General features: G+C 38.6%; 5 protein-coding genes across 12 annotated transcripts; 1 reads left to right on the top strand and 4 right to left on the bottom strand.

Moving 5' to 3' along the window:
- Positions 1 to 386: 386 nt before the first annotated feature.
- LOC125959322 (uncharacterized) lies at positions 387 to 1,886 on the bottom strand. Its single transcript, XM_049692141.1, has 3 exons — positions 1,769 to 1,886; positions 528 to 1,700; positions 387 to 449 (listed from the first exon to the last, which is right to left on the bottom strand). Exons 1-3 carry the CDS (start codon positions 1,817 to 1,819, stop codon positions 387 to 389), a joined length of 1,287 nt encoding a protein of 428 aa, XP_049548098.1. The 5' UTR covers positions 1,820 to 1,886.
- Positions 1,841 to 5,702, bottom strand: LOC125959323 (uncharacterized). The gene is made up of 8 exons (XM_049692142.1): positions 5,565 to 5,702; positions 5,221 to 5,331; positions 4,754 to 4,957; positions 4,058 to 4,198; positions 3,075 to 3,929; positions 2,798 to 2,987; positions 1,889 to 2,728; positions 1,841 to 1,845 (listed from the first exon to the last, which is right to left on the bottom strand). Exons 2-8 carry the CDS (start codon positions 5,317 to 5,319, stop codon positions 1,841 to 1,843), a joined length of 2,334 nt encoding a protein of 777 aa, XP_049548099.1. The 5' UTR covers positions 5,320 to 5,331; positions 5,565 to 5,702.
- On the bottom strand, positions 5,586 to 14,056 carry LOC125952010 (thyroid adenoma-associated protein homolog). Of its 8 annotated transcripts, none has more exons than XM_049681215.1 (12): positions 14,035 to 14,056; positions 12,735 to 12,891; positions 12,608 to 12,675; positions 12,184 to 12,539; positions 9,105 to 12,105; positions 8,901 to 9,025; positions 8,681 to 8,834; positions 8,228 to 8,601; positions 7,433 to 8,167; positions 7,178 to 7,362; positions 6,938 to 7,104; positions 5,586 to 6,876 (listed from the first exon to the last, which is right to left on the bottom strand). In XM_049681215.1, exons 2-12 carry the CDS (start codon positions 12,844 to 12,846, stop codon positions 6,640 to 6,642), a joined length of 5,514 nt encoding a protein of 1,837 aa, XP_049537172.1. In that variant the 5' UTR covers positions 12,847 to 12,891; positions 14,035 to 14,056; the 3' UTR covers positions 5,586 to 6,639. The 8 variants fall into 8 exon arrangements, with proteins under 8 accessions (XP_049537172.1, XP_049537170.1, XP_049537171.1 ...); XM_049681213.1 differs by having other exon boundaries at positions 12,735 to 12,978; positions 14,035 to 14,053; XM_049681214.1 differs by having other exon boundaries at positions 13,588 to 14,049.
- A 1,113-nt stretch (positions 14,057 to 15,169) lies between these two features.
- Positions 15,170 to 19,734, bottom strand: LOC125952025 (serine/threonine-protein phosphatase PP2A). The gene is made up of 5 exons (XM_049681241.1): positions 19,457 to 19,734; positions 17,519 to 17,728; positions 17,074 to 17,427; positions 16,812 to 17,002; positions 15,170 to 16,741 (listed from the first exon to the last, which is right to left on the bottom strand). Exons 1-5 carry the CDS (start codon positions 19,556 to 19,558, stop codon positions 16,669 to 16,671), a joined length of 930 nt encoding a protein of 309 aa, XP_049537198.1. The 5' UTR covers positions 19,559 to 19,734; the 3' UTR covers positions 15,170 to 16,668.
- A 459-nt stretch (positions 19,735 to 20,193) lies between these two features.
- Positions 20,194 to 22,327, top strand: LOC125952024 (guanine nucleotide-binding protein subunit beta-like protein). The gene is made up of 3 exons (XM_049681240.1): positions 20,194 to 20,399; positions 20,661 to 20,869; positions 21,578 to 22,327. Exons 1-3 carry the CDS (start codon positions 20,291 to 20,293, stop codon positions 22,196 to 22,198), a joined length of 939 nt encoding a protein of 312 aa, XP_049537197.1. The 5' UTR covers positions 20,194 to 20,290; the 3' UTR covers positions 22,199 to 22,327.
- The last annotated feature ends 273 nt before the right edge of the window (positions 22,328 to 22,600 follow it).

A 22,600-nucleotide genomic window follows, 5' to 3' on the forward strand; every position in this document is an offset into this window, starting at 1 on the left:
GTGGTTAGAATATGTTGCTTAAATATTTTTTGGTTTTTTTTTGTTTTTTTTTCGACCTGTCTTCGAAAGCTTGTTTGTCGATTTTGTTGTGCTGTACGTATTATTCGCGAAGAAGAAAGTAGTTCGTAGTGTGAATCTTTATCCTGTGTGCTCATTCAGTTATTCATATTGAGTTTATTTCACGTATTTAATTTACTGACATTCACCAAACGCTATATCAAACTTCAAAGTGACTACGCAGATTAACATTCAAGCTTGGAACGTTTCCTTTAGATATATGCAATGTAATATTTTAAGAGTATATATTATATATATTCAACTGGCGATGGGTCTGTGATTATTTTATAGTTTTTCATCGCAAATGTGCAACGCAGGTGGGAAGTTTATTAGGAGGAGGATGGTTGCAATGATGGCACCTCGCTCTCCGCAATTTCGTCCTTCATCTTTAGCTGTTGATCGGGAGAATGATTAGAAACCATAATTCGCTCATGATCGTGACATTCGCATTTGCAATCCTCTGGGTTTACATAGGTGTAAAATTGTTCATCCTGTGCTGTTTCTAGAGGTCGTGAATGTAATGAAGTCGAAATATTTTGAAGCAGCTGTTTCTGGGGTATAGCCGTGATACGTTTGGGCGCTTTTCGCATCTCCGGTATTGCTTCAACATCGATCCATTTTTGCCCCGTTGGCATGCTATTTGAGGCTGATGTTTTCCTAGGAGGCAGTGGAGGTGGCGTTGTAAACGTTTGTGAATCTTCGGCTACCACAGTACTCTTCATCGTCGTTGATCCTGAACGATATTGTTCACCTCCAACGATACCTGTAGTGACACTTTTCGTTGTGTTAAAAAACACAGCGGAAGATGGTGTATACAGGGGCATTGTTAAGGATCCAAGGGATGATCGATGTTCAAATATCTTTTTACCACCATTTGTATCTACAGTTTTTTTTGACGGTAAGCTAATGTGTAATTTTTCCGTAACGTTAACGGTTGAATTAAGCGAGCGTTCTCCAGCAAGCATTGCAGTGTCCATGATCGCTACCACAGCTGTACGATCGCAATATGCCTCAAGTGATGCAAGATGAATTGGAGTGGTTGATCGGGGACGTTCGAGTGGGTGATAGGTTCTAATATCTATCTGAGAGCGTTCCTTTATCGGTTTCAATTTAATACCGACCGGTCTTTCCTCTGGCAGAGTTGTCGGTATATATGGAAGCTCATCATCAAAAGATTCTTGGAACACCAGTCCTGCACTTTCGTGGTCCTCAATAGCTAGTATATTGGGGCGAAGTATATGATGATCTGCTGTCGAAACCGAATCCATTTCAGAATCCTTTTCACTTTCAGACGACACAATTCCCGCGTCCTCGCCAATGACACGATCCGTTGGGTTAATATTGGTTGAAATGCTGTCATGTTCTTGAAGGTTCTCTTCTACTGGTTGAATATAATTTATTTGGGGCTGTGAATGCTGCTGTAATTGGTTGCAATTCTGGTGCGTAGAATCATTACCAGTGCCCTCACTTGGGCTGATGTAAATGTTAGGATTCGCTACAATGGCGATAGTTTTGTAAATTTTTGGTGATGCAGTGGTCGCTACGTCGGTGAAGTTGGTCATTGTATTATGATGAGTATGTCCTTGGCATAATTTAGTATGTGGCTCCATCCTATTTTTTTCACCCCTCTCCTGCTTCAAGACCTGTTGAGGTGAAGATGACGTTACACTAACAGCTGGTAGAGCTTCATTCGGCATATCACTACAATTACCGGCAAACGCTTTTCCGCGCTGTTCGCAACTGATGTCGCTAAGGCAATCATCTGTCCTATGTAATGAACCGGCTATGCTGTGTTGTTCCAGCTCCGTTGAGTAATCATTCAAATTAGTACTAAATATGTTATCATGACTCCCGGAGCTCATTCGAAACTGGAAAAGGGCCTGTTGTTTTTGTTGCATCTGTTTTGCTGCCGCAGCTGCTTGCTGGGGTAAAGTGCCAAGCATTTCCATTCCGGAAGAAACCAATTTCTGTGGTTTAGGGAGCACTTCTCTTGGTTGATGCTTTAAAGATGCTGGTAGCGCAGACGTAAGTTGTGATGATGACGGTAGTGGTGGTGGTGGCGGCGGTTGAGTGAGCGGTGCTGGCGTCGACGTCGGTGGTGATGCTACCATAGAACTTGCATTCCGTTTTTGATTGCATTTTAAGGATTCTAATTCACATTCCTGCTGCAAAACAGGCGTACTGCTGATGTCAGTGTTTTTACAGTTTTTATTTCTAGAAAGCATCATATCTACAGCTTCGTCTTGATCCTCACTTGTCTGCTTATCGATGCGTTGAGATAGCTCTCCAATAACACTTTCCCAATGATGAGAATCGACATTTTTATCTTCGACAGGTGATTTGAGTGGTATAAGAATGCTACCGTCGGGATTATCAATGCGATAACATTTTAGGGGAGGCATCGGTCTAGGACGATCGTGTATCGTAACCGTCATGTTAGCAATACGCGGTTGCTTTAGTTCTAATTGTTTCTGTTTAGGGTGCTTTAGAATTGATGTTACCGAGGCTGACACTGATATACCATTTAATGCGACTGACGATGTGGCGACCGCATTTACTGCTGAACTTGGCAATGCTTCATGAGGCCGACGCTCTTCTGGAGGGGTGTGTAACGGAATGTGTATACTTTGACCATCGAGTGCTTTTCCGCTCCAGCTACGGTATCCACCTGCTGCGGAAGGGACACATGTTGTATTTTTATTGCTTGATAATGAGTATTCTCCGCCAACATTAACACTACCTTCGCCATCCAACTGATCAGGAGCTGAACCCATTGGAGATGGTGATTTCGACTTTGAATCACGTTTCGGTCTAAACATCTTCAACACTAATTTTTGTTTCGAGGGTGTTAAGTTAGCGGACGCATCGATGCTAATTGCACCTGATTCATTTGATGTAGAAGAGGTACGCTTTTTTCGTGTCTGTTGACTCTGCTGAAGGTTATGTAATTTATCAGTGGGGGTGGTTTCTTTAAACTTAAACAACGAACAGAATGAATTCTTGCGAGAAACACTCACATTAGCCGGTGATGGTGATCTAATAATGTTAGATACCCCATGATGGGGTATGACTATTTCAGAACCTCCGTTTTCTTTTGCATTCTCAATGACACGTTCGTTGTCTGCTATGCCATTGTCGGTGTAACAATGGTCTGGTTTCAGCTTAATTCGAATATATTCCGTACCACTAGGCATCACACCAATGATGGAGTTTTTCAAATCTCGTGGAGGAATGTTGCGTTTATTCCCGACACTTCGACTTGTCTGACCCATCTTAAAGTGTGTCATCATATCAAGGCACGCGGTAATGGTACCACAGTCCGATTTGCGACGAACGTGCCTTTCGCCACCGTTAGAATGTTGTTCAAATCCAGTAACATTCGCAACGATAGCTGATGCTGGCTGCAGTGGTGGTATACAGTCTTCCGTTGGTAGTTGCATTTGCACACCTTCAGCGAGGACGGCTACTGTGGGATCTTTCTTACGTGATAGTATGACTTGCTCCAAAACTTTCTCTGTTCCAGGTTCAAGGCTCGAATTGGCATTACTTCCGTTGGCAAAGTTTTGCGATGGCTTTGACCCGCAAAACGATGTTTCTAAAAGCATCTTGTGTGGCGAAGGTGACCTGGAAATTCCTGATAAAGCTGATGTGGCCGATAATTTACTATTGGCCGATCCCTGGCTGCCTACACTAGAAAGACGACTTGTTCGGCCAGAGATGGATAGAAAGGCAACTACCTCCGAACTAACGGAATCTTTACGATTAAGAAGTTGTTGCTGATGCTGCAATTGACCGAGCAGCGTTGTAGGTGGGTCATCCAGCTTCCAAATGATTGGCGAGGCTCGTTGTACTGCCGAAGGACAATACATGAACTGAAAGGATTTGGACCAAATTGTGAAACAATTTTAAATATTATAAACACAAATAATACATTCAAATTCCTTTGTCATAGCTGCCAATATATTATTTCAGTTTCAAAACGACTACTTAGTGGACTTACTTGCGTATTCGGTTTTTCTTTTTCGCTTGTTCCTTCTTCCGATTCCATAAATTGTAGCTCTTCGGTGGAATTTCGTAGATCCAGTGTATCTTCTTCACGAAAGCCAAGTCCGCCCGAATCTTGAAGGGTGCCTGTACCAACCTACAAAAATAACATTATACAAAACAACAGTAACATTTTAAATCGCCACACTCATTGGTTTACAAATATTAAAAAGCAAATTATAATAAAACACACAAAACTCCCATTGACAGATGGTAAATGCAGCTACCGTTAACATTAACGTTAACAGACCCGTTGCCAGAACAATTTCGGGTACAATAACAATAAAACACCCGGTTGCATATATTTTGGCATACGGATGATTGGTGTTTCAACAATGCTAACAATGCTAGAAATGCTAACGTTTTGCATCAAAAAAGCTCATTTTTATAGATATTTGTAAAACACAAATCAATCTTATTTTTGCACAAATTTCATACCAAACTAAAACTTTTCTTTTCTTCTTTCCTCTTCTTTTGTTCATAAGTTCATTCAGGTAGCCCGATCGAGTTTTTTTGTCATGTATGAAGAACGATTTTTCAAACTCCTAGTTTTGTTTCGATTTATCCGTAAATTCAACACAATTTTCTTGAAAGAATAAGCATTTGCGAACTAAATGTGAATAAAACAAATACAACACTCATTAAGTCGTACCTGTTCGAAAACATTTTCAGGACTGCTGTCTCTACTGTCGTGATGAGAAGAGTGAGAAGAGGCTCTACTAATATCGATGCGAGGAGTTGCTGGTGCCAACGCCGAGGGATACTCTAAGGATTTGGTAAGTGATGTTCGACGAAAATCACATGCATACTTGTCATTTGACGAGTGATATGTCTCATGATTGCTCTGATGCTCTATCTGAAATGGATAGAATTGACAAAACATTTTGTATTTTTACCAACATTCAATGGGTTCCTATTTATTCCCTCAAAACGTAGACGAGTGACAATTAGACAACGAAAAAGCGGGCGTGAGGGCATAACAGAACACAGATAAATCAGTTATGTTATCAGTTATATTATCAGTTATCAGATAAATTGTAATGCCTTTAAAGTGTTTTTATTATTCGTAAGATACCAAATGACATAATAAGTAAAGATATGCTACCATTGCAAACCTACCTGTGCTTTTTCTTCTGCAGTAGCATCTTCCATCGAAGCGAATGGTGCCGGGCCGAGCTGTTTTTGCTTGCGTGATAAGGTGAATGATATTGCGTTCATTGTTTATAGAATCTGTTTTCGGAACCGTCAATCATGATGAAAATAGAATAGGCGAAGAAATAATGTAAGATGGGTTAACAGACCTAGTCTCAGGGAAAAAATAGTGTACCGCATTGTAGTATCGAATTTAGAATGCAGGTATAAGAAAATATGTGAGTGCCGATGATGCAACGAATAGAATATTGATCCATGCATCGTTGATATAATATAAGCCATTTACATTTAAAACATTAAATAGCCCTTACTAAACATACACTAATCCTTGGTAAATGCACTAGTGTGGATGCTTTTCAAATACGTTTGAATCGTGATCTACCACTTGACTTTTAATACACATTTCACTTATGCCTTTATGCTTTATTTTCATTGTTTTTGTATTTTATTTTTATTAGGCTTGGCAACTATTGTACATCAATACATTAATGCATGTTTATTCGATATTCGTTTATTATTCGATCGAATTTATTTCGTTTAACTGAAAAACCAGTAGTTTTTTTCTGTTAGTTCACGTAACTTGCGTTGCAGAAGTTTCAAATGCCCAATGATTTGTAGAGAACAAATAAAAAACATCAGCTCTGACCAAACTTAGCAAAAAGTGTGTGCTGATCGGCTACTTTTCGGTCAGAATCGTCCTATATCACGAATCTACTTTTCGAAAGAACATGACACTACAAACCACAGTTTTATCTATATATCTTTAGCACGATTGCTTTCTTGACAACTTGGCATGCTAACATAATGGTTTCAAATTCACTGGAAAATGCATGAATTATTTGCAATATGTAATCGAGAGCATAACAAAAAATGTTTCAATTTCGCACTATTTTCACAAACAAGCCATTCTAGATCTTATTTTAGGATAGGGTGTGTCGAAAAGCAATTTATCGCGGTCGAAACGGGTTAAAAGTAGCAGCAGCGTTCAAATGAAGAGCATTATTCGCTCATATCGATTTATCCGGACTGTACGATTTGCCACGACCTTCCATCTTCAGACACCACTGCTGCAATATGTGGTATTACGAAATTGGCGCATGTGCAAATGAATAGGGTTTTTCGTTACCAGCATCTTCGAACTCGTTGGTATAAATTCAGTATTGAAGGAACATGTTTCCAGCAAACCAAAAGTGTGTTGAACAAACTGATTCAATGAACCAATGATTCAATGATTTATCTATGCCTTGTTTTTTTTAACCATCGTTGATTTCAATTGTTTTTATTTTCATGGCGATTCCATGGAATCGCAAAATAACCAATGCATATTATACTTCTACATTTTTTAATTCGTCTTATTTAATGTCCATATACTTGTTACATGTGTTTTTACAAGTAAATATCAGTAAGCTTCGATGATTGCTTTGCAGAAGTTAACAGTAAATTTCTAATACATGTTGCTTGCGGAAGATGTTTTTCAACCAGACTCTGTATGTTTTCAATGTTGCTGTCGAGGTCATAGCCGACACTTTGGGAAATCAAATATCGTACTTCAGAAAAACAATATTCTCGCATCAATTCGTATTCACCATAAATGTTTATCTCATTTTTGTCGAATATTTTAACCTACGAAGAGAAAAAAATAAAAATAGGCGTTTTGTAGGGCAACAAAAGATATTAAACATACATCAGTTACTTCGTCACTATTTACAGGATCTGTGTTTTTTTGTTCCATCATTATTAGCACAGCTACGACGGTTGCTATAATCTGATTCAAAGTAAACTTGTGGAGAGCTAATGTGTTAGTAAGCAGCCTTAAGTATGCTTTTTCTGTGTACGTCGCAACCTTTGGATCTGCAATATTTATATTCGACTTGTATGAACATGAAATATTATTGATGGACGAAAATCTATAAAATACACTTACTTTGCTTCACCTTTTGAATCGCTTCTTGCAACTGGCTTACTACACGCGATGTTTTGGCACGGATTAAAGAATCATCATCATTCAGCAACGACAGAGTAGCACAACTAAAACAAATGTATTGACTGATCAATTTTCCTTCGAAAATTTTTTTACCAACAATATGCAAACACTCAACAGCCGTCAATCTGTAAAAAGGATGAGATCACATATAAGATTAGATTCTGCCACCCATATAGTAAACAATGCAATAATTACCTAGCATTTTTGATTTGAAAAGGCGCTGCTAATGTCGGTAAAAAATCTACATTTAATTTAAAATTGTTCAAAGCATTGCACTCTCGAAGCAAAATTTGCTTTAAACACCGAAATATAGTACTACGTAACAGATGTGGCTCGTTAGTGGCCATGTTATATAGTGCATTTACAGTTTCACATCTTATTTTTCCTCCTAGTAATATTCTTTCGACTGCTGTTAAACTGTAGCTTAGTACAAGGTATGCTTTCACTCTGATGGAGAAAAATTGTTGACGAGATTGATTTGAATAAGTGATAAGTTGATTCAAAGATTGATGGAATGTTTGTGAACGTAAGAGTTCTGTTCTTAGCCTGCGCAGCCTAGCAGGTTTTAAGCAGCAGATATTGCGAAAGTAAAAAACTTCTTCTGGGTTTATGTCATAATCTTCACAGTTAGCTTCGATATGATCAATATCTAAGACAAGCAGCACGTTGTTAAGCATGGCTTCCACGTACTCCAGAGGTCGTTTCGTCTCCCCGTTAGGTGAAATATGAAACAAGAAACAATCATGAATTCGATTGACGGATTCCTCGTCGCTGTATAGAAACATAAACGTTCTCAGTAGTACTATTCTATGTTGCACCAATGGATCTCCATAGAACTGACGATGGTTGGATAAATTTAAAAGATAATCAACGATATTGCTTAGATCATCTAGGAACTGATCGTCTTCCACAATGATAACTTGTTGACACCTAGAATGAAAAAAAAATTATTTTGCTGAGAACAATAACAAAACAGCAACTAATGCATACCTAGCTAATATTTCGAGCAGTATGTCTAATATGGTGCTGTAGATGATGAAATTAGGCGTTACTTCGAATAAGTAATTGGAAACGGCAGTGTATAGTTCGATCCAATTATTTAAATGTCCACTGGATGTAGCAGCAGCAACTAGGCTGGGATTTTTAGTTTTGACGAGCTGCAATATTTGTAGCAATGCTCCGTGCAGTGAATTTGGATTGATATTACGATTGTTTGATCGGTTGAGGCTTTCTAGCAGTAAGCAAATTCTATCGAAAACTAAATCCGGTGATACAATTATAGAAATGATTTGTGCTGCCAAGTATCGTGTCTGGAGTTCAGCACATCCAGAACAAATTGAAACGAGCGGGACAAAACGGGAGAGCTGATAGAAAAAAAGGTCATTTGAATTCCTTTTGAATAAACATTTTTAAATCCCTTTTATGATGTATATGAAACGTTACCTTTAAGTTTGATTCGCTACCCTCCAAAGCCGATGGATACAGTCGACTAAGCAGCAGCAGTAAAGGATGCAATTTTTTGCTTCTTCTTCCTTGGATAACAATTTTGCTAGCCTTTTCTAGTTCAAATACAAAGAAGTCATATAATACTGGATATCTGTAAACAAAATATACATTTGAAATACTAGGCCTAAGATTCTTTTGTCTGCTATATATGAATAACCTTAAGAAAAAGATTCGACCAGTCATCTTATTTCGAATATTCAAATTATTCGAATCCTTACTTCGCTGCACTCCAAATACACGTATCATGAGAGCAGAAAACAACAGGGTAGATGAATTCCGTTCCTGTGGATTCGTATAATTTTCGGAAGTATTGAATGTTATCTATATTTTAAATAGATATCTCAGTTGACTGGCTACTTACCGACCATGACTCCGCTTCATAACCATTGATAGCACACATGATGCCTTCCGAAATGAATTCACCTACCGTTTCTCCAAGGTCAGTGGAACGGAAAAGGGAACGTAGAATATTTAACGAATGAGTCCGCGTTTGGCTGCTACTCTTGATAGAATAGCACAATTCTAACAATGTCTTCATGCAAAACTGTAATCCTTTGGTCGTATTGACTTGTAATTCAGAGGTAATCAGCGCCTGTATTATGTATGGAATTCCTGCACTGCGCCTTGTAATGCATAGTTTTTTAACGCTTATCTCGCTGAATTCACAACCGATGCACTCTTCGCCTCGACCGTTACTGTTAGTTATTGCATTTAAAAGTTGCTTTATCCAATGCATAGGTAGCTGGTGAAGCTCGGCATGTGGAGAGCCCCATAGGCGCAGGCAAATTTTCGAAAATCCCACATACGCCTGTTCGAATGCACCCCGATGCTTCGTTTCCGACAAGAGCTCAATGAATTGATTGCCTATACATAAGATCTGCTGGCATGTTATTAAACCCGCGTTCGTGCCAACCACCCCTCCATCTTCTATGTCATTTTGAACTGGTGAACGTGACGCAATATCGCCCAAAATAAGAGAAACTTCTTTAATAGTTCGCCACGAACAAAGCAATATCATTTGCGGCGTTACAACCGTTTTAGATGATTCGTTCTTTGTATCTATGCATATGTTGATAGATTCATTGTCTGACACTTCATCTACATTTTTCATTTCGACATCGGAACAGTCGTCTTCGATCTTCATTTTCGTCTCTTCGAACTCTTCCAAGTAGGTTCCTTCGGGAGTCGAATTATTTGTCACTACTGAAACGATTTTGGTTATGCTATCACAAGTTGTTATAAGTCTTGTTATTGATGCACGCCAGTACTCCTCGCGGGAGATTTCTTTGAAGTCAAGCTTGCTAAGTAGATGACGTATACATGCTAGTGCTCCAAACATGGGGTTTTCTCTTGACGCTCTCAAAAGTGAAATGTTAGCTAAACGCACGCCTTGCATCAAAATTTCTTCACACCACAGAAAACATTGAAACGCTTTAGAAAACTTTCCACAAGTGTGTACAGCAGATTCTAACATTGGACCGTCGATTGTATTGTTCACAAAGCATAAATATTCTAAATAATATGCTGCTGATAACGTGTCGTTCGGTCGTGGACTGATCATAAGCTTTTGGGCGACGTCGAAATTGAGTTGATTATTGAATCGTGCGATCAACTGCTTTGGGCAATAAGCCAGAACCTTGAGGGAATAATGTTTGTTTGATTCGTAACTATCATTTAGCGCTGCAAGCAACAGGCCCACTTGCTGCTCATTCCACATATTAGTGCTTTCGTCATCATAGAAAATATAAGTTGAAATTTGTAGCAGCTGCAACAGAATATGAAACGAAATAACCCTGCGGCTATAGTTTGCACCGGAGAACTGATTATCAATGCAGAACTCGTGCAAACGTTTAACAAAATCGTAATAATAATGACTTCTGCCATCAATATCTGATTTTTTTATGATACTCAAAAATCCTGATCGTAATCGATTGAGCGCACTTTTCATACAAGATGTTATTTTTTGGCGCAACGATGCAGCTTGCACGTTGATGTTGTACTCAAGAAAGAACATTATGCACCGCAGATCCTGCTGGGTAAATATTTCCGTGCTTTTGTGACATTCTGTGATCAGATAAAGAGCGGACATGCGTGTAGAATCATCTCCAGAGATCATGGCCTGCCGTATATCATCGTATGACAACAAACTTTTCCACATCTCTTGCGTTGATTGTATGGTATCGAATAGACCACTTTTCCTAGCAATGCCCAATGATGACAGTATTAGTCCAAAACTGATGTTAATTTTACAGTCGATCATGCGTATCGCTGTTTCGGGATATGTACGAATCGCTTTACGGATAAGATCATGTAAAGTTTCTTTTATGTCATTTCCTTCCATGACACATTCGCGGTAAACACTATCCAAATCTGCAATCTGTTGAAACCCAATAACTCCTCTAACACCGTTATCACAACATTCTATCGTTTGTTTCAGTAAAGGATGAATCCATCGATCAAACCAATCTTGCTTGTTGTCTTCGAAGGGGTATGACATCATTAGTGCTTCATAACAATTGTTAATGTGCAGATTTGTATTCGCTTGATCTTTTCTTGTGAGGGATCGCAGTAAAAACTCTGGCACGTCAGGAATAGCTTTTAGCACTTCTTTTGCTTTCAGGATTGAGGATATTGCACCTATCAGCACACATTTTGTATTAATGTTTATAGCGGCATTGCGAATGTAGTCATAGATTATTCCATTCAAAGTGTTGTCTAGATGCGTGCCGAGCTGAATTGTACATTTAAGCAGATCTCGGGATATGTGGCGAATGCTGTCGACGTAGTGATCCAAATGGGAAAGCGAATATCGCAGATTAATAGCAAGAATGTCGATTAGCTCTTTGCGCTCGTTTTTTTGATAGCCTTCTAATTTTAATCCAAGCATTTTCTTCGTCATTTGGAAGAAACCACGAGTCGTACCGAGAACTATGCTGACTTCAACCGAGTTTTCCTCCGATATTATTTTAAGGATTGTTGCTGCTTCGTGAATAATTTGTATGCCCTTCCATTCTGGAGGAACAAAATGTTCACTTTCGATTGTACAAATGATACCATTCACAAGACACATTTGTTTCGCAGAGCAATCTTCGGAGAACGCACGTTTTGCATGTCGCAAAAAACGTTGCTCTAGATTGGCATTCATTGCTATCAGAATACCACAGTTGGTTTTGGTGTCCATTGGAATCTCTGGGTTCTCCAACAAATCCCAACTTATCAGCACAATCTTTTCAATATTTTTTTCACTCTCATATGTCACTTTTAGTTGATCCGGAAACTGTTGAAAGCAGGTTATGACAATTCTAATGGCTGAATGTATAAAGAGGCATTGCTCACTTTTATCAGAGGGTGATTTTTGTTCGCTGAAAATAATGACAAACACATTTTAATTAAAAACCTGCACTGGGCAACAGAAAGACAGAAAAGCTGTGCTTGCTTACTTTATCCTTTCCAGATATATTAAAATGGACTTGTTAAGAAATTGAAATAGATGCTGTAGGCTAAGTCGTACGGCTTCGCATCCTGCTTTGAAGTTTTCGAAACAACCTCCAATGTTGCATATCGTAGAATTGCGTCTTGCTGGCGTGCTATTGCAAGCGGAATCTAGTTCTATCCTGGCCTTGATACTGTTGGCAATGCAGGACACGACAATATCTCGACTAATATTAAGGTTACTTAGCGATCGAGCTATCGTGTTCCGCACAGCGTGTTTCAGCGGAGCTTCCATCAAAAGATCGGCCATCGTTTGAACATGCTTTTTTAACGAGTCCTCTAGTCCAACCACGAACAAAGAATACTTCATGCGGCCGAAGGGCAACATTATTACAATTAGATAGCATAGAAATATATGAAGCAAGTACGAACCTCCCTCAGCACTTTGATTTGATCATCAATTGTTTCCGATGCGTTTATCCGCTCGAGGTAAGGATTGTCTGAAAATGTATCAGAAATATGACATTATCCAAGCCACAACTTACATTAAAAAACATACCTGCATTCAATAATGTAGAAGGCACTTGGAAAAGGTCCATTCGAAGTTCAGAATTCTTCTTCACATTCTCGCTAGCTCTAACGCAGGAAATGCGCAAAGACAATCCATTCATGTTGTCCAATATTTAATAACGATGATGCAAATCAGTTAAAGATACCTGATCACGCAGGGGTACGGTACAATAAAAGCCTCGATTTACACGATTTATACATGGATCATAGAATAATTAAAAATTGAAGAATGACTGATGAAATACAAAATATAAAAAAGATACTCAAAAACTTAGGCAAAATAAGTTTTAAATATTAACAGCATGTAAACAACATTTAACAACATTCACCTGAATTCTTGCTCGGAATACTAGCACATCATTCTCGGAATAGCATTTTTTACTTTTGTTTACCTTTCAGATTATTCCGATGGTAAACAAAAAAGGTTTGCTATTAAGTTGATAATTTTTTGTTCCATTCTTGCATTTACTTGCACGAGCAAACCTATCCGATTAAAGATACTTACTGCACGGAAACGGACGTGCAACTGAGAAGGTGCAATATTTTTTATCCCTTTGTTAACAAAGGGATAAAAAATATTGCACCTTCTCAGTTGCACGTCCGTATTTTTACGGGTATTTTTAGTTAACTAAAAATACCCGTAACGTGATGATGACTGGAAGGAGAATTCGTTAAGAAAACAGAATCTTGCATTTTGCATGATTTTCACGAACTTTAAAACTTGCAGGTTCCGTTGGTTTCCTTGAGACACCCGGGATACGGCCACCGATGTCTGTGATCTTCGGATAAATGGTTCCTGCAGAGTACAATTCTGAAGTTTTCTACTTCGAGTGAAGATTTACCACAACATTGTTTGAATTCCAGATTCCTGGATCTTTGCAAGCTACTCTCTGCTATGTGGGGTCCGACTAAGTGCACATGTCAAAATTTTCTGTGTGTAGGGAATTTCTATATTCGTCTATAATTTTTCTGCACGGATACGGAAGAAAATATCCGGAAAAATGTGTCGATTTTCTATCGATTGTGTGCAATCAGTTTGTTCCTTTTAGACCGGATCTTAACCACAGATTTCAGTACTTTTGAGCAACTCTCGATATCAACAAATCCAGCGCCTGTAAAACGAATCTAGAATCTTCTTTTCGGCGTGCTGCTGCACGTTTTTGTGAACCGTTTCGCGCTGTGGTTGGTTGCAGTTTTCTGAATTTGTGAGTGTTTGAAAATGGTATTATTTGTTCTTATCACTTGGATTTTTATCATGAAATCGCTCAAAAAGGACAAAATACACCCACTTTTACAGCGTTTGCGAAGAACTTCGAACGAAAGAAGAAGAAAAAGACAGAAGAAAGATAAATCGAAGAGTGAAGTAAAAGCGATAAGCGGAATGAAAAACGATAAATAGATTGCCCCGCTAAAGGCTGCCACACACAATATGCGTTACAAATTAATACGCCTAAATTTACAAATTAATACCGAAACGTTTACGCTGCGATATGTGTACGTGCCCGTGATAAGGAATGCAAACAGCTTAAAAGCTGCTAGAGATTACGCTCCGTGTAGCAGGGTCTTTAAACATGCTTGCTTGAACATCCATCTAAAAATTCCTAGCGCACATTACAAGACTTGCGGAAGGGAAACATTTAAAAAGTAAAAATTTATAGTTTGATTACTATCTACAATGTTCTGTTTGTTTCTAAATAGTTTTTAAATTAAATACAACGAGAATAATGACTCAAGCCCAAATCAACGTAAAACGCGTTAGAAATTATCTAGCTTAAAATTGAGTAATGCAAATGTAAACCACTAGATATTATAGAATGTTGAACATATTTCAAATGTCTCCGCTTGCGCTCTGGTTTTCTCTTTTTAAATTTCAATCGATCAATCGTTTGTCGATAGTTTCACTGTGACCAATCAACCGCAAATCTCGCAATGCAACGTATCTGGGCTATTTCGTACCAAAGTGAAATGGTATAAAAGAAAGGTTTTCACGAAAAGAAAAGCGTCATTCTGCTTGCGACACTGTACACGTAGCTTCATTAATTCATATTGAAATGGATTACAAGATGCTCGTATTATTTTCATTTTCGTTCATGTTTAGTGCTGCCATTATTAGTGATGCTGGTGAGAAACAATTTGCCATTATTATGTTGAGTTAAATCTCTCTTTAAATACTAATGTAATTGAGATTGTATTTTCAAAGATTTTTTCCAGCAGTCCGGTAGAAGCGTTGAAGAACGATCTACGGATGTATCGGATGTTCACAATCTTCATGATGTAGAAGCTTACGGTAACGACTTCGTCGATTTCGGATCTCAGACAGGACGTCACGGCGCCTTTGCATGGCACTCTAATTTTTTAATCGACGATGCACATTGAATAAATTAAATTAAATATGGTTGCTTTGTATTATGTCCTACAAGAATGAATTGTTTTTTTTTATTATTGAAAACAAAAACTGCATTGAATTTAATAAATAAGTTAAAGCCGTGTTGTTTTAGTGAATGATTATTTGTTTAAATGCTAATGAGTTTCTTGTGTATTTTGTTTCTCTCGTAATAGTTTTTAAACCGGATTAAGATAAATCTCCCCCGGTATCCGGAATAATATAATTCTCGGACTATTCTTTTTTAGTTTTTTCTTTGATATCCAAATGTTTGCTTTTTTTCGTCGTTTTACATTTCAACATCTCAGCAGCCTTAGAGATTTTGTGGAATAGGCATCTCAGTATTAGATTTGCCGACTGTGATCATGGAGCTGTTTGATTTGCACTTCTAATGCACCGTTTGAAATGCAAAAATCAAAAATTTATTGTTAAGTTGTTTCTGTATCGTAACAATTAACAACCCTCTGCGCCACGATTCATTATGATGAATCAATCTAACTCATGGCACACCAAGGTGCCATAGGACCAAGACAACTGATAATCGAAATGGCCATTCAACCATCTTGAGAACACCTGAAAGTAAACATATCTTACTAGGTTGCATAGCATTGCAACATCAAAGGCTGAATGATGATATTTCATAAACTCAAACGATTAGCCATACAAAAAAAGCTGCTTACATCAGCGATGCTCATATCAGAACATTATTGTATTTAATAATAAAAAAAGAAATTTCATCTGTTAAAGAAGCATCTGTTATTCTTTTTGAAAGGTTATCAACCAATGAACTCATTTTCCAACCGTTTTCTTTCGCATATTTCAATTGTTTGCAAGAGAATAGTTCGTTTTATAGCCTGACTAGTTAGCGTATGCTCTAGCTTCTTTCTTTGCGTCGTAACACAATACTTCATCATTTATAAAATATTATTTTTCTCGTTTTCTAATTATTGTATTATCATAGAACCTTGTTTTATTATTTGTTCTCATTTTTACCATCGATTTGGCTTCACTCAAAATACCAACACAATCTCGCTGATTTTATTCTTCAGTTAATCTATTGCAGACGCATGAAATCATGCAAATTTACGCCACACCAGAAACCAATTATTAGATATGTGTAAAAATACCTGGTGTTTTTTGATCCAGAAAGAGCCCAACAATTTATTTGTTTGAAAAAAATGCCCTTGCACACAAAATACCGAACTTTCGCTATATTCCTTTTGATGCGATATTCGGCCTGTAAGTTCTTTGTATTGCGACTTCTGATCATTATTGGTACTACATTCGCCAAATTGTTTATTTAGCAACACATGTTATTTTTTTATTTATTGTTATAATATTGTATTTTCAAAATCAATCATTTTCACTGTTCTCATGTGTGTTTTGACGTGTATTGGTAGAAATATTTCGCTCAATTTCTCTTCGATTAAACATTTCAAGACGTATCGGTGCCATATGTTTGTTCACCAACCTTCACCTATTGTAGAACAAAAAGGCGTATGATGCATGGCCTTTTATTCTGCTGGCCTTAAGTGTCTCCTTATAGGAAGTAATCTGGCGTTCTTCTGGTCACGTGCGGCTCACCGCGACGCGGAGCAGGATCAAATTGTAGGCTGAAATACATATTATTGAAAAACAAATATGACAAACAGTTTTATTTTGGGCATATAATCTTACGCTTACAATGAAAACTTCAGTGCATCATCCAACTCCATTAATGCAGCTTGATTGCCACAACGGTAGCAATAATTGGGCGCTGAAAATATAGTGACCACATTCCTATCATGGCACCAATTGTAACCTTCCATTACCAGTTGATGTGCTCTAGATACTAGTGTCAGACCGTTTGTATGATTGAATAATTCAGAAATATCCTGTAAACACAAAAATATCGTTACTGCCCTTTTTTTAATGTAAATAGTCAAGCAAATGTAATATTGCTTACCTGTCCGAACGTATATCCGGCACCTCTGGGGGATATGCCCCAGCCACCCCGATCATCAGGATCAGACCAAAGCAGATCACACATCGGACCCTCATGCGGCACCTCCTGAAGTCTATCAAGCGCACGAATATGGTCGAGCGTATCGATTGATGGACTAAGTCCACCATGTAAGCAGAAAATCTGACCATCAACTAACGCCGTCAGAGGCAAATAGTCAAACAAATCAGTAAAAAATTTCCATACGTTTGGGTTGCCATATTTTCGAAGACACTCGTCATAAAACCCATAAACCTGCGTGATTTGCCGGGACTCGTGGTTTCCTCGCAGAATTGTTATTCTTTCACGGTATCTTACCTGACAATTATATATCAGAAATGGATCAATAAATAAAAGTTTGTTTTATGTGAAGCAAACTCTCTTCAAATGAGAAATTATGCCCATTTACCTTTAATGCTACCAAAAGCGTCACGGTTTCTACCGAATAATAACCGCGATCTACATAATCACCCATAAACAGGTAATTAGTATCGGGCGATCGTCCGCCTATCCGAAATAACTCCATCAGATCGTGGAACTGACCGTGCACATCGCCGCATACTGTGACTGGACATTTTACTTCTTGAACATTTGACTCCTTGGACAGTATTTCCTTGGCCTACGCATAAAGAAAACAAATGAAATAGATTAAATGCTTATTATGGCAAAAAATGGCTACCATAAGAAGGATGTCGAAATTGTTCATTATGTATTAACGAAAAATAAAATACACTCTTAATATTTGTGTTCATATCCATATGATAGAAATGAGAAGCGGAACTGAGAGAAGTGATACTATTGTATTGGACAATCTATTGAACAATCGCAATATTTTTTTGCAAATCCAACCCATCTAGCCGTATATTCCATATTACTATTTTTATTTATCTTTTATTTAACTTGATAAAATTCCAAGGGTGCTAAATTCGCGTCGTTGAACAGCAGATGGCAGGGTCAAGATCTTGAACTGAATTGACCACGAAAGATGTTCGTATTTTCTCTAAGCAAGCGCAATAATGAAGGCGATTCTGATGGCCTAACAAAGAACTAAAAATAGTTTTGCTGATTGACTAACAGTTAGGCTGAGTTCTTTATTTCTATTATTTCCGTTATTTTTCTAGTTGCTTGCAATTTTTATACTTCCGTCAAATAAATGTCTACATTTTTAATAGAGAATGATTGAAGATATTTTTCTTATATAACAGGATGCATTACAAAAATTTACAAGTATCCAACGAGATTTTTCGTTTATAGTAATATAAACGTGTGCTGTGAAAATAATACACAAGGTATTAATAACAACGCGAAAACCAACGCAAAAAAAAACAAAATTGTCTCACGCTATGCCTTTTTATCACTGCAATGCGTGATTCATACCAATATACCAAAGGTACATCAAATTTTTTTTCGGTAATATTAAATCTTTACATTTGACCAAACCTGTATGTTAGAATACAGTCGTATATACGTGTTACTTTAAATTTACGTTTGCACAGTGCATAATGCACATAAGAAACAATAAACATCAATTGGATCTTCCAATGTGGGGTACATATAAAAAGCAAATAGTATTTGATAAGCCGTGGCCACACGGGGCGAAAACTCTAGCGCAAACGAAAAAATTAATGCCAAAACGTTTACGCTTGCCGTTTACATGCTGTCAAACGATTATTGGTCCGTGGAGCGTAAAACCTAGCGTAAAAGCTTTTTGCAAACGGTAGGGCTCACAATATGTTCTTTTTGTGGTTTACATCGACAGTGAGTGATCATTACTAATGTATTCAATCCTTTTCTTCAAAAAAACGATTTTAATTTCCTCAACCCGGCCATGTAAACATATCGAAGCGCAAAAGTTTTGGCATTAATTTTTTCGTTTGCGCTAGAGTTTTCGCCCCGTGTGGCCACGGCTATACAATCCGTCTTATTTGGAAGGAAGCTCTATCTCTATCTCTCTATCTCTCTTTTCTCTTTCTCTCTCTCTCCCTCTTTCATTCTCTTACCCTCTCTCTGCTCATCGTAATGGATAGATTTTCTTCCTAATATCCATAGTTTGATCCTTGCACTTTGACCTTTCAATCGTTAACGCCGATTATCTTTCTCAAGTTTAATGCAAATAAAGTTCGCGCAAAGTGCAAATAATACGATTTTCCTCATCGTAGAATGCCGACAACCGAGAGTCATGCCAGCAATGACTACTTGAAGATTACCCTCCCACCGGAGATCGAGTGAAAGCACAAATGGAAAAAATCACAATCTAATAATCCAAGCGAATTTCCCTACATATTCTAATGCAACACACGCAAGACAATAATACATTTGAATCGTGCTTAGTTTTCAATCAGCCTACCTTATCACACAGAGTTTTCACTTGCGATTCGGTTAATTGTTTGCACTCGTTCAGTTGTTCGATCCATTGATCCAAATCTTTTAGTGTAGCTTTATCTTCCATCGCAATGGGTATGCAGAACTCGGCAGGCTTATTCCACTCACTTGTTTAGTACAGGAATTAAACAATTGCAATCTTTGTTACCAAGAAAATCATATGAATTCCGGATGGTTCAAGTCTGAGCAACTTCGAAGAAGCGCACTTCTAACAAAATGGCCGCTTCGGCTTGTGGAGAATGGATCATCAGACCATTTCGACTTTGAAAATCTAGTTTTCTCTTTCTTCAATGAACGTGCTCTCGCTCATACCTAGCAGACTGTCAAAGCGTGGCTATTCTTATTGGTTCGGGAGTTTTGAAAACCAAACTTCAGGCCGCGTCCACATCACGCCGTCTCACGATAATGCGCACTACTTTTTGGCCTTAATTTTTTACGCTAGAGTTTACGCTTCGTCTTCGACTAGTAAACGAACAGAAATTTCAATAATAATCTATTTGGCATTCCCATGTTGCAATCGCGCTGAGGTCGCGGCGTTGTAGTTTCTATACGTAGCGTAAAGCGCCAAATATGTTGACTGCAATTTGGCATCGCGCGCCGACATTCGCACGCTCGTGTGGCAGGCGCTTCTGGCACTTTCTAGCAGTCGTTTTTTCGCAAAACCAAAATGTCAATTCTGCCAAGGATGTGTCAAACAGCCATCTTACAATTCCTTTTTCCTGCAACGTTCGGCGAGAATACACGTGCTTAGCATCGCTGCTGAAATTCTGTGAATTAACGCAAAGTTTAATTGAAAATAATGACTGAAACGTTGCAGCTTCGTGGTCAGCTTCTGGGCCACTCCGGATGGGTTACGCAAATCGCTACTAACCCAAAATATCCGGACATGATTCTGTCTGCGTCTCGCGGTAGGTACAAGGACAAGTATTGTTAGATATGGCAAGACACGCAATGATAACTTTATTACCGAGGAAGACGGTAGGCGCGGTACGTTGTTCATCGCATTAGCTATTACTTTATTCATCATTCGCTACTTAACATGTGAAATAATTTCTTCAAAAAAACGCGTAAGCGTCGCGTTGCTGAAAAAATAGAAAATGTAACATAACCTCACTATCAGAATCCTATATTGCCATATAACGGGTTTATTTCTTTTGTCTTTCTTGCAGATAAAACGCTGATCGTTTGGAAGTTGACCCGTGATGAAAGCAGTTACGGCATTCCGCAAAAGCGACTGTATGGCCATTCGCATTTTATTTCGGACGTAGTGCTATCGTCGGACGGTAACTTTGCGCTATCTGGCTCGTGGGATAAAACTCTGCGTCTGTGGGATCTGGCAGCCGGCGTATCAACTCGTCGTTTCGAAGACCATACCAAGGTGTGACCTTTCTATACAGTTTTGTCTTCCCGGATTGAAAATGGAAGTTGGTTTGAGTGATGTAAACCATAAAGACCCTAGGAAAAAATCGATTCATATTTTTCAGTGGCGAGTCTTCATATGTGAAGCGTAAAGTGATCAACCTTTTCTTTCTGGGGCCTTTACAATGTACACACATTATTGGGCCTATGCGAGGCAGAAGAAATTTTAATTTGCGAGAGATCGTTATGTGCCAAAGCGTGGCAGAAGATGAAAAAGTTCGTATTGTGCTAATGCTTCGCGGGCTGTGTGGTATATAGTATGCACCCATGTGCCGGGTAAATCATTCGCTCATAGGTACCGTGGGAAAATTTCATTAATTTAAGCAATCATTCTACAGTCTGATTGAAAAGGATTAATTAGAACAGAAGCGAAAACAAGGCATTTCACCCTGTATCTTATAGATAGTTCTTGCACAATCCCAGCTCCACGCAGTTCTAAATATTTTAATGAACCGCGTGGTGTTCATTTGAGCGTGCTAAAGTAAATTGTTTTCGATGAAGTCTAATTTCCCCTTTTTACTTTAAAGGTATCTCGGGGTTACTTTTTGTTGATAGACAAATTTCAATCCATCCATCAGTGATTATTCCTGCTATAATAATCGCCTAGATTCCTAATGATGTTTTCCATACGTTCGCTATTTATTAATTGAAAATTTCTTTTTAACAGGACGTCCTATCAGTCGCGTTCTCCGTAGACAACCGGCAGATCGTGTCTGGTTCTCGTGACAAGACCATCAAACTATGGAACACATTGGCGGAGTGCAAGTATACCATCCAGGAGGATGGCCATACGGATTGGGTGTCGTGCGTGCGGTTCTCGCCGAACCATACCAATCCCATCATCGTTTCAGCTGGTTGGGATCGTGTAGTGAAGGTGTGGAATTTGGCCAATTGCAAGTTGAAGATAGATCACCTCGGCCATAATGGCTATCTGAACTCGGTGTCTGTCTCTCCGGATGGTTCTCTCTGCACCTCGGGTGGTAAGGATTGTCGTGCTTTCCTGTGGGATCTTAATGACGGAAAGCATCTGCATACCCTCGAACACAACGAAGTTATCAACGCGTTGTGCTTCTCGCCGAACCGTTACTGGCTTTGCGTTGCGTATGGACCATCGATTAAAATTTGGGATCTTGCGTATAAAACGATGGTCGAAGAGCTGAAACCTGCTAAAACTGGTGACCCACCGCAATGCTTGTCACTTGCCTGGTCCACCGATGGCCAAACTCTTTACGCAGGTTACTCAGATAATATCATTCGAGTATGGCAAGTTTCTGTTTCTAGTCGTTAAACCGACAGAATTAAGGTTTCCCAGGTTACCAAGAACTGGGTTGTTTGTGATTTTTCGTTCTGCAAAGAGTGTTAAAGGAACAAACAAAATTATTCTTTTTGAATAAAGAACATAGGAAAAAATCAATAACTCTCTCTTTTTTTAAGTATAGTTATTTATATTCGGTAAACCCGCAGCGGCCGTCGTGTTGCATAGCCAGTGTCCAGGGTATGCGTGCGGTGCCTGTCGCGGTGCATTTGTTTGGCGATAAGTAGTCATTGCAAACCAGCTTCGAAACAAACGAACGAAGGGAAATTGAAATCCTGTAGGACATGCATCATTAGACTCTAGGCTTACACCTCTACCTAATCGAGGTGGTCCACGAAAGGGGAGCGCTGAAAGGATCCTCCACCGTCTAATCGC

The sequence above is a fragment of the Anopheles darlingi genome, chromosome 2 (assembly GCF_943734745.1).
Source record: "Anopheles darlingi chromosome 2, idAnoDarlMG_H_01, whole genome shotgun sequence".
NCBI lineage: Eukaryota > Metazoa > Arthropoda > Insecta > Diptera > Culicidae > Anopheles > Anopheles darlingi.

What these genes read in the sequence shown, in the direction of transcription:
- LOC125952025 (XM_049681241.1), bottom strand. Translation starts at nt 19,558, where the DNA reads ATGGAAGATAAAGCTACACTAAAAGATTTGGATCAATGGATCGAACAA. An exon ending in CGCTTTTGGTAGCATTAAAG is followed by an intron (nt 17,428 to 17,518) that starts GTAAATGGGCAT and finishes TATAATTGTCAG; the next exon opens with GTAAGATACCGTGAAAGAAT. An exon ending in CCGGATATACGTTCGGACAG is followed by an intron (nt 17,003 to 17,073) that starts GTAAGCAATATT and finishes TTGTGTTTACAG; the next exon opens with GATATTTCTGAATTATTCAA.
- LOC125959322 (XM_049692141.1), bottom strand. Translation starts at nt 1,819, where the DNA reads ATGATTGCCTTAGCGACATCAGTTGCGAACAGCGCGGAAAAGCGTTTG. An exon ending in GCGCGGAAAAGCGTTTGCCG is followed by an intron (nt 1,701 to 1,768) that starts GTAATTGTAGTG and finishes TCACCTCAACAG; the next exon opens with GTCTTGAAGCAGGAGAGGGG. An exon ending in ATGAACAATTTTACACCTAT is followed by an intron (nt 450 to 527) that starts GTAAACCCAGAG and finishes CCCGATCAACAG; the next exon opens with CTAAAGATGAAGGACGAAAT.
- LOC125959323 (XM_049692142.1), bottom strand. Translation starts at nt 5,319, where the DNA reads ATGAACGCAATATCATTCACCTTATCACGCAAGCAAAAACAGCTCGGC. An exon ending in CTGCAGAAGAAAAAGCACAG is followed by an intron (nt 4,958 to 5,220) that starts GTAGGTTTGCAA and finishes TATCCATTTCAG; the next exon opens with ATAGAGCATCAGAGCAATCA. An exon ending in GATCACCATCACCGGCTAAT is followed by an intron (nt 2,988 to 3,074) that starts GTGAGTGTTTCT and finishes AACCTTCAGCAG; the next exon opens with AGTCAACAGACACGAAAAAA.
- LOC125952024 (XM_049681240.1), top strand. Translation starts at nt 20,291, where the DNA reads ATGACTGAAACGTTGCAGCTTCGTGGTCAGCTTCTGGGCCACTCCGGA. An exon ending in GATTCTGTCTGCGTCTCGCG is followed by an intron (nt 20,400 to 20,660) that starts GTAGGTACAAGG and finishes TCTTTCTTGCAG; the next exon opens with ATAAAACGCTGATCGTTTGG. An exon ending in GTTTCGAAGACCATACCAAG is followed by an intron (nt 20,870 to 21,577) that starts GTGTGACCTTTC and finishes TCTTTTTAACAG; the next exon opens with GACGTCCTATCAGTCGCGTT.
- LOC125952010 (XM_049681215.1), bottom strand. Translation starts at nt 12,846, where the DNA reads ATGAATGGATTGTCTTTGCGCATTTCCTGCGTTAGAGCTAGCGAGAAT. An exon ending in GATTCAAAAGGTGAAGCAAA is followed by an intron (nt 7,105 to 7,177) that starts GTAAGTGTATTT and finishes TAAATATTGCAG; the next exon opens with ATCCAAAGGTTGCGACGTAC. An exon ending in ATAGTGACGAAGTAACTGAT is followed by an intron (nt 6,877 to 6,937) that starts GTATGTTTAATA and finishes TTCTCTTCGTAG; the next exon opens with GTTAAAATATTCGACAAAAA.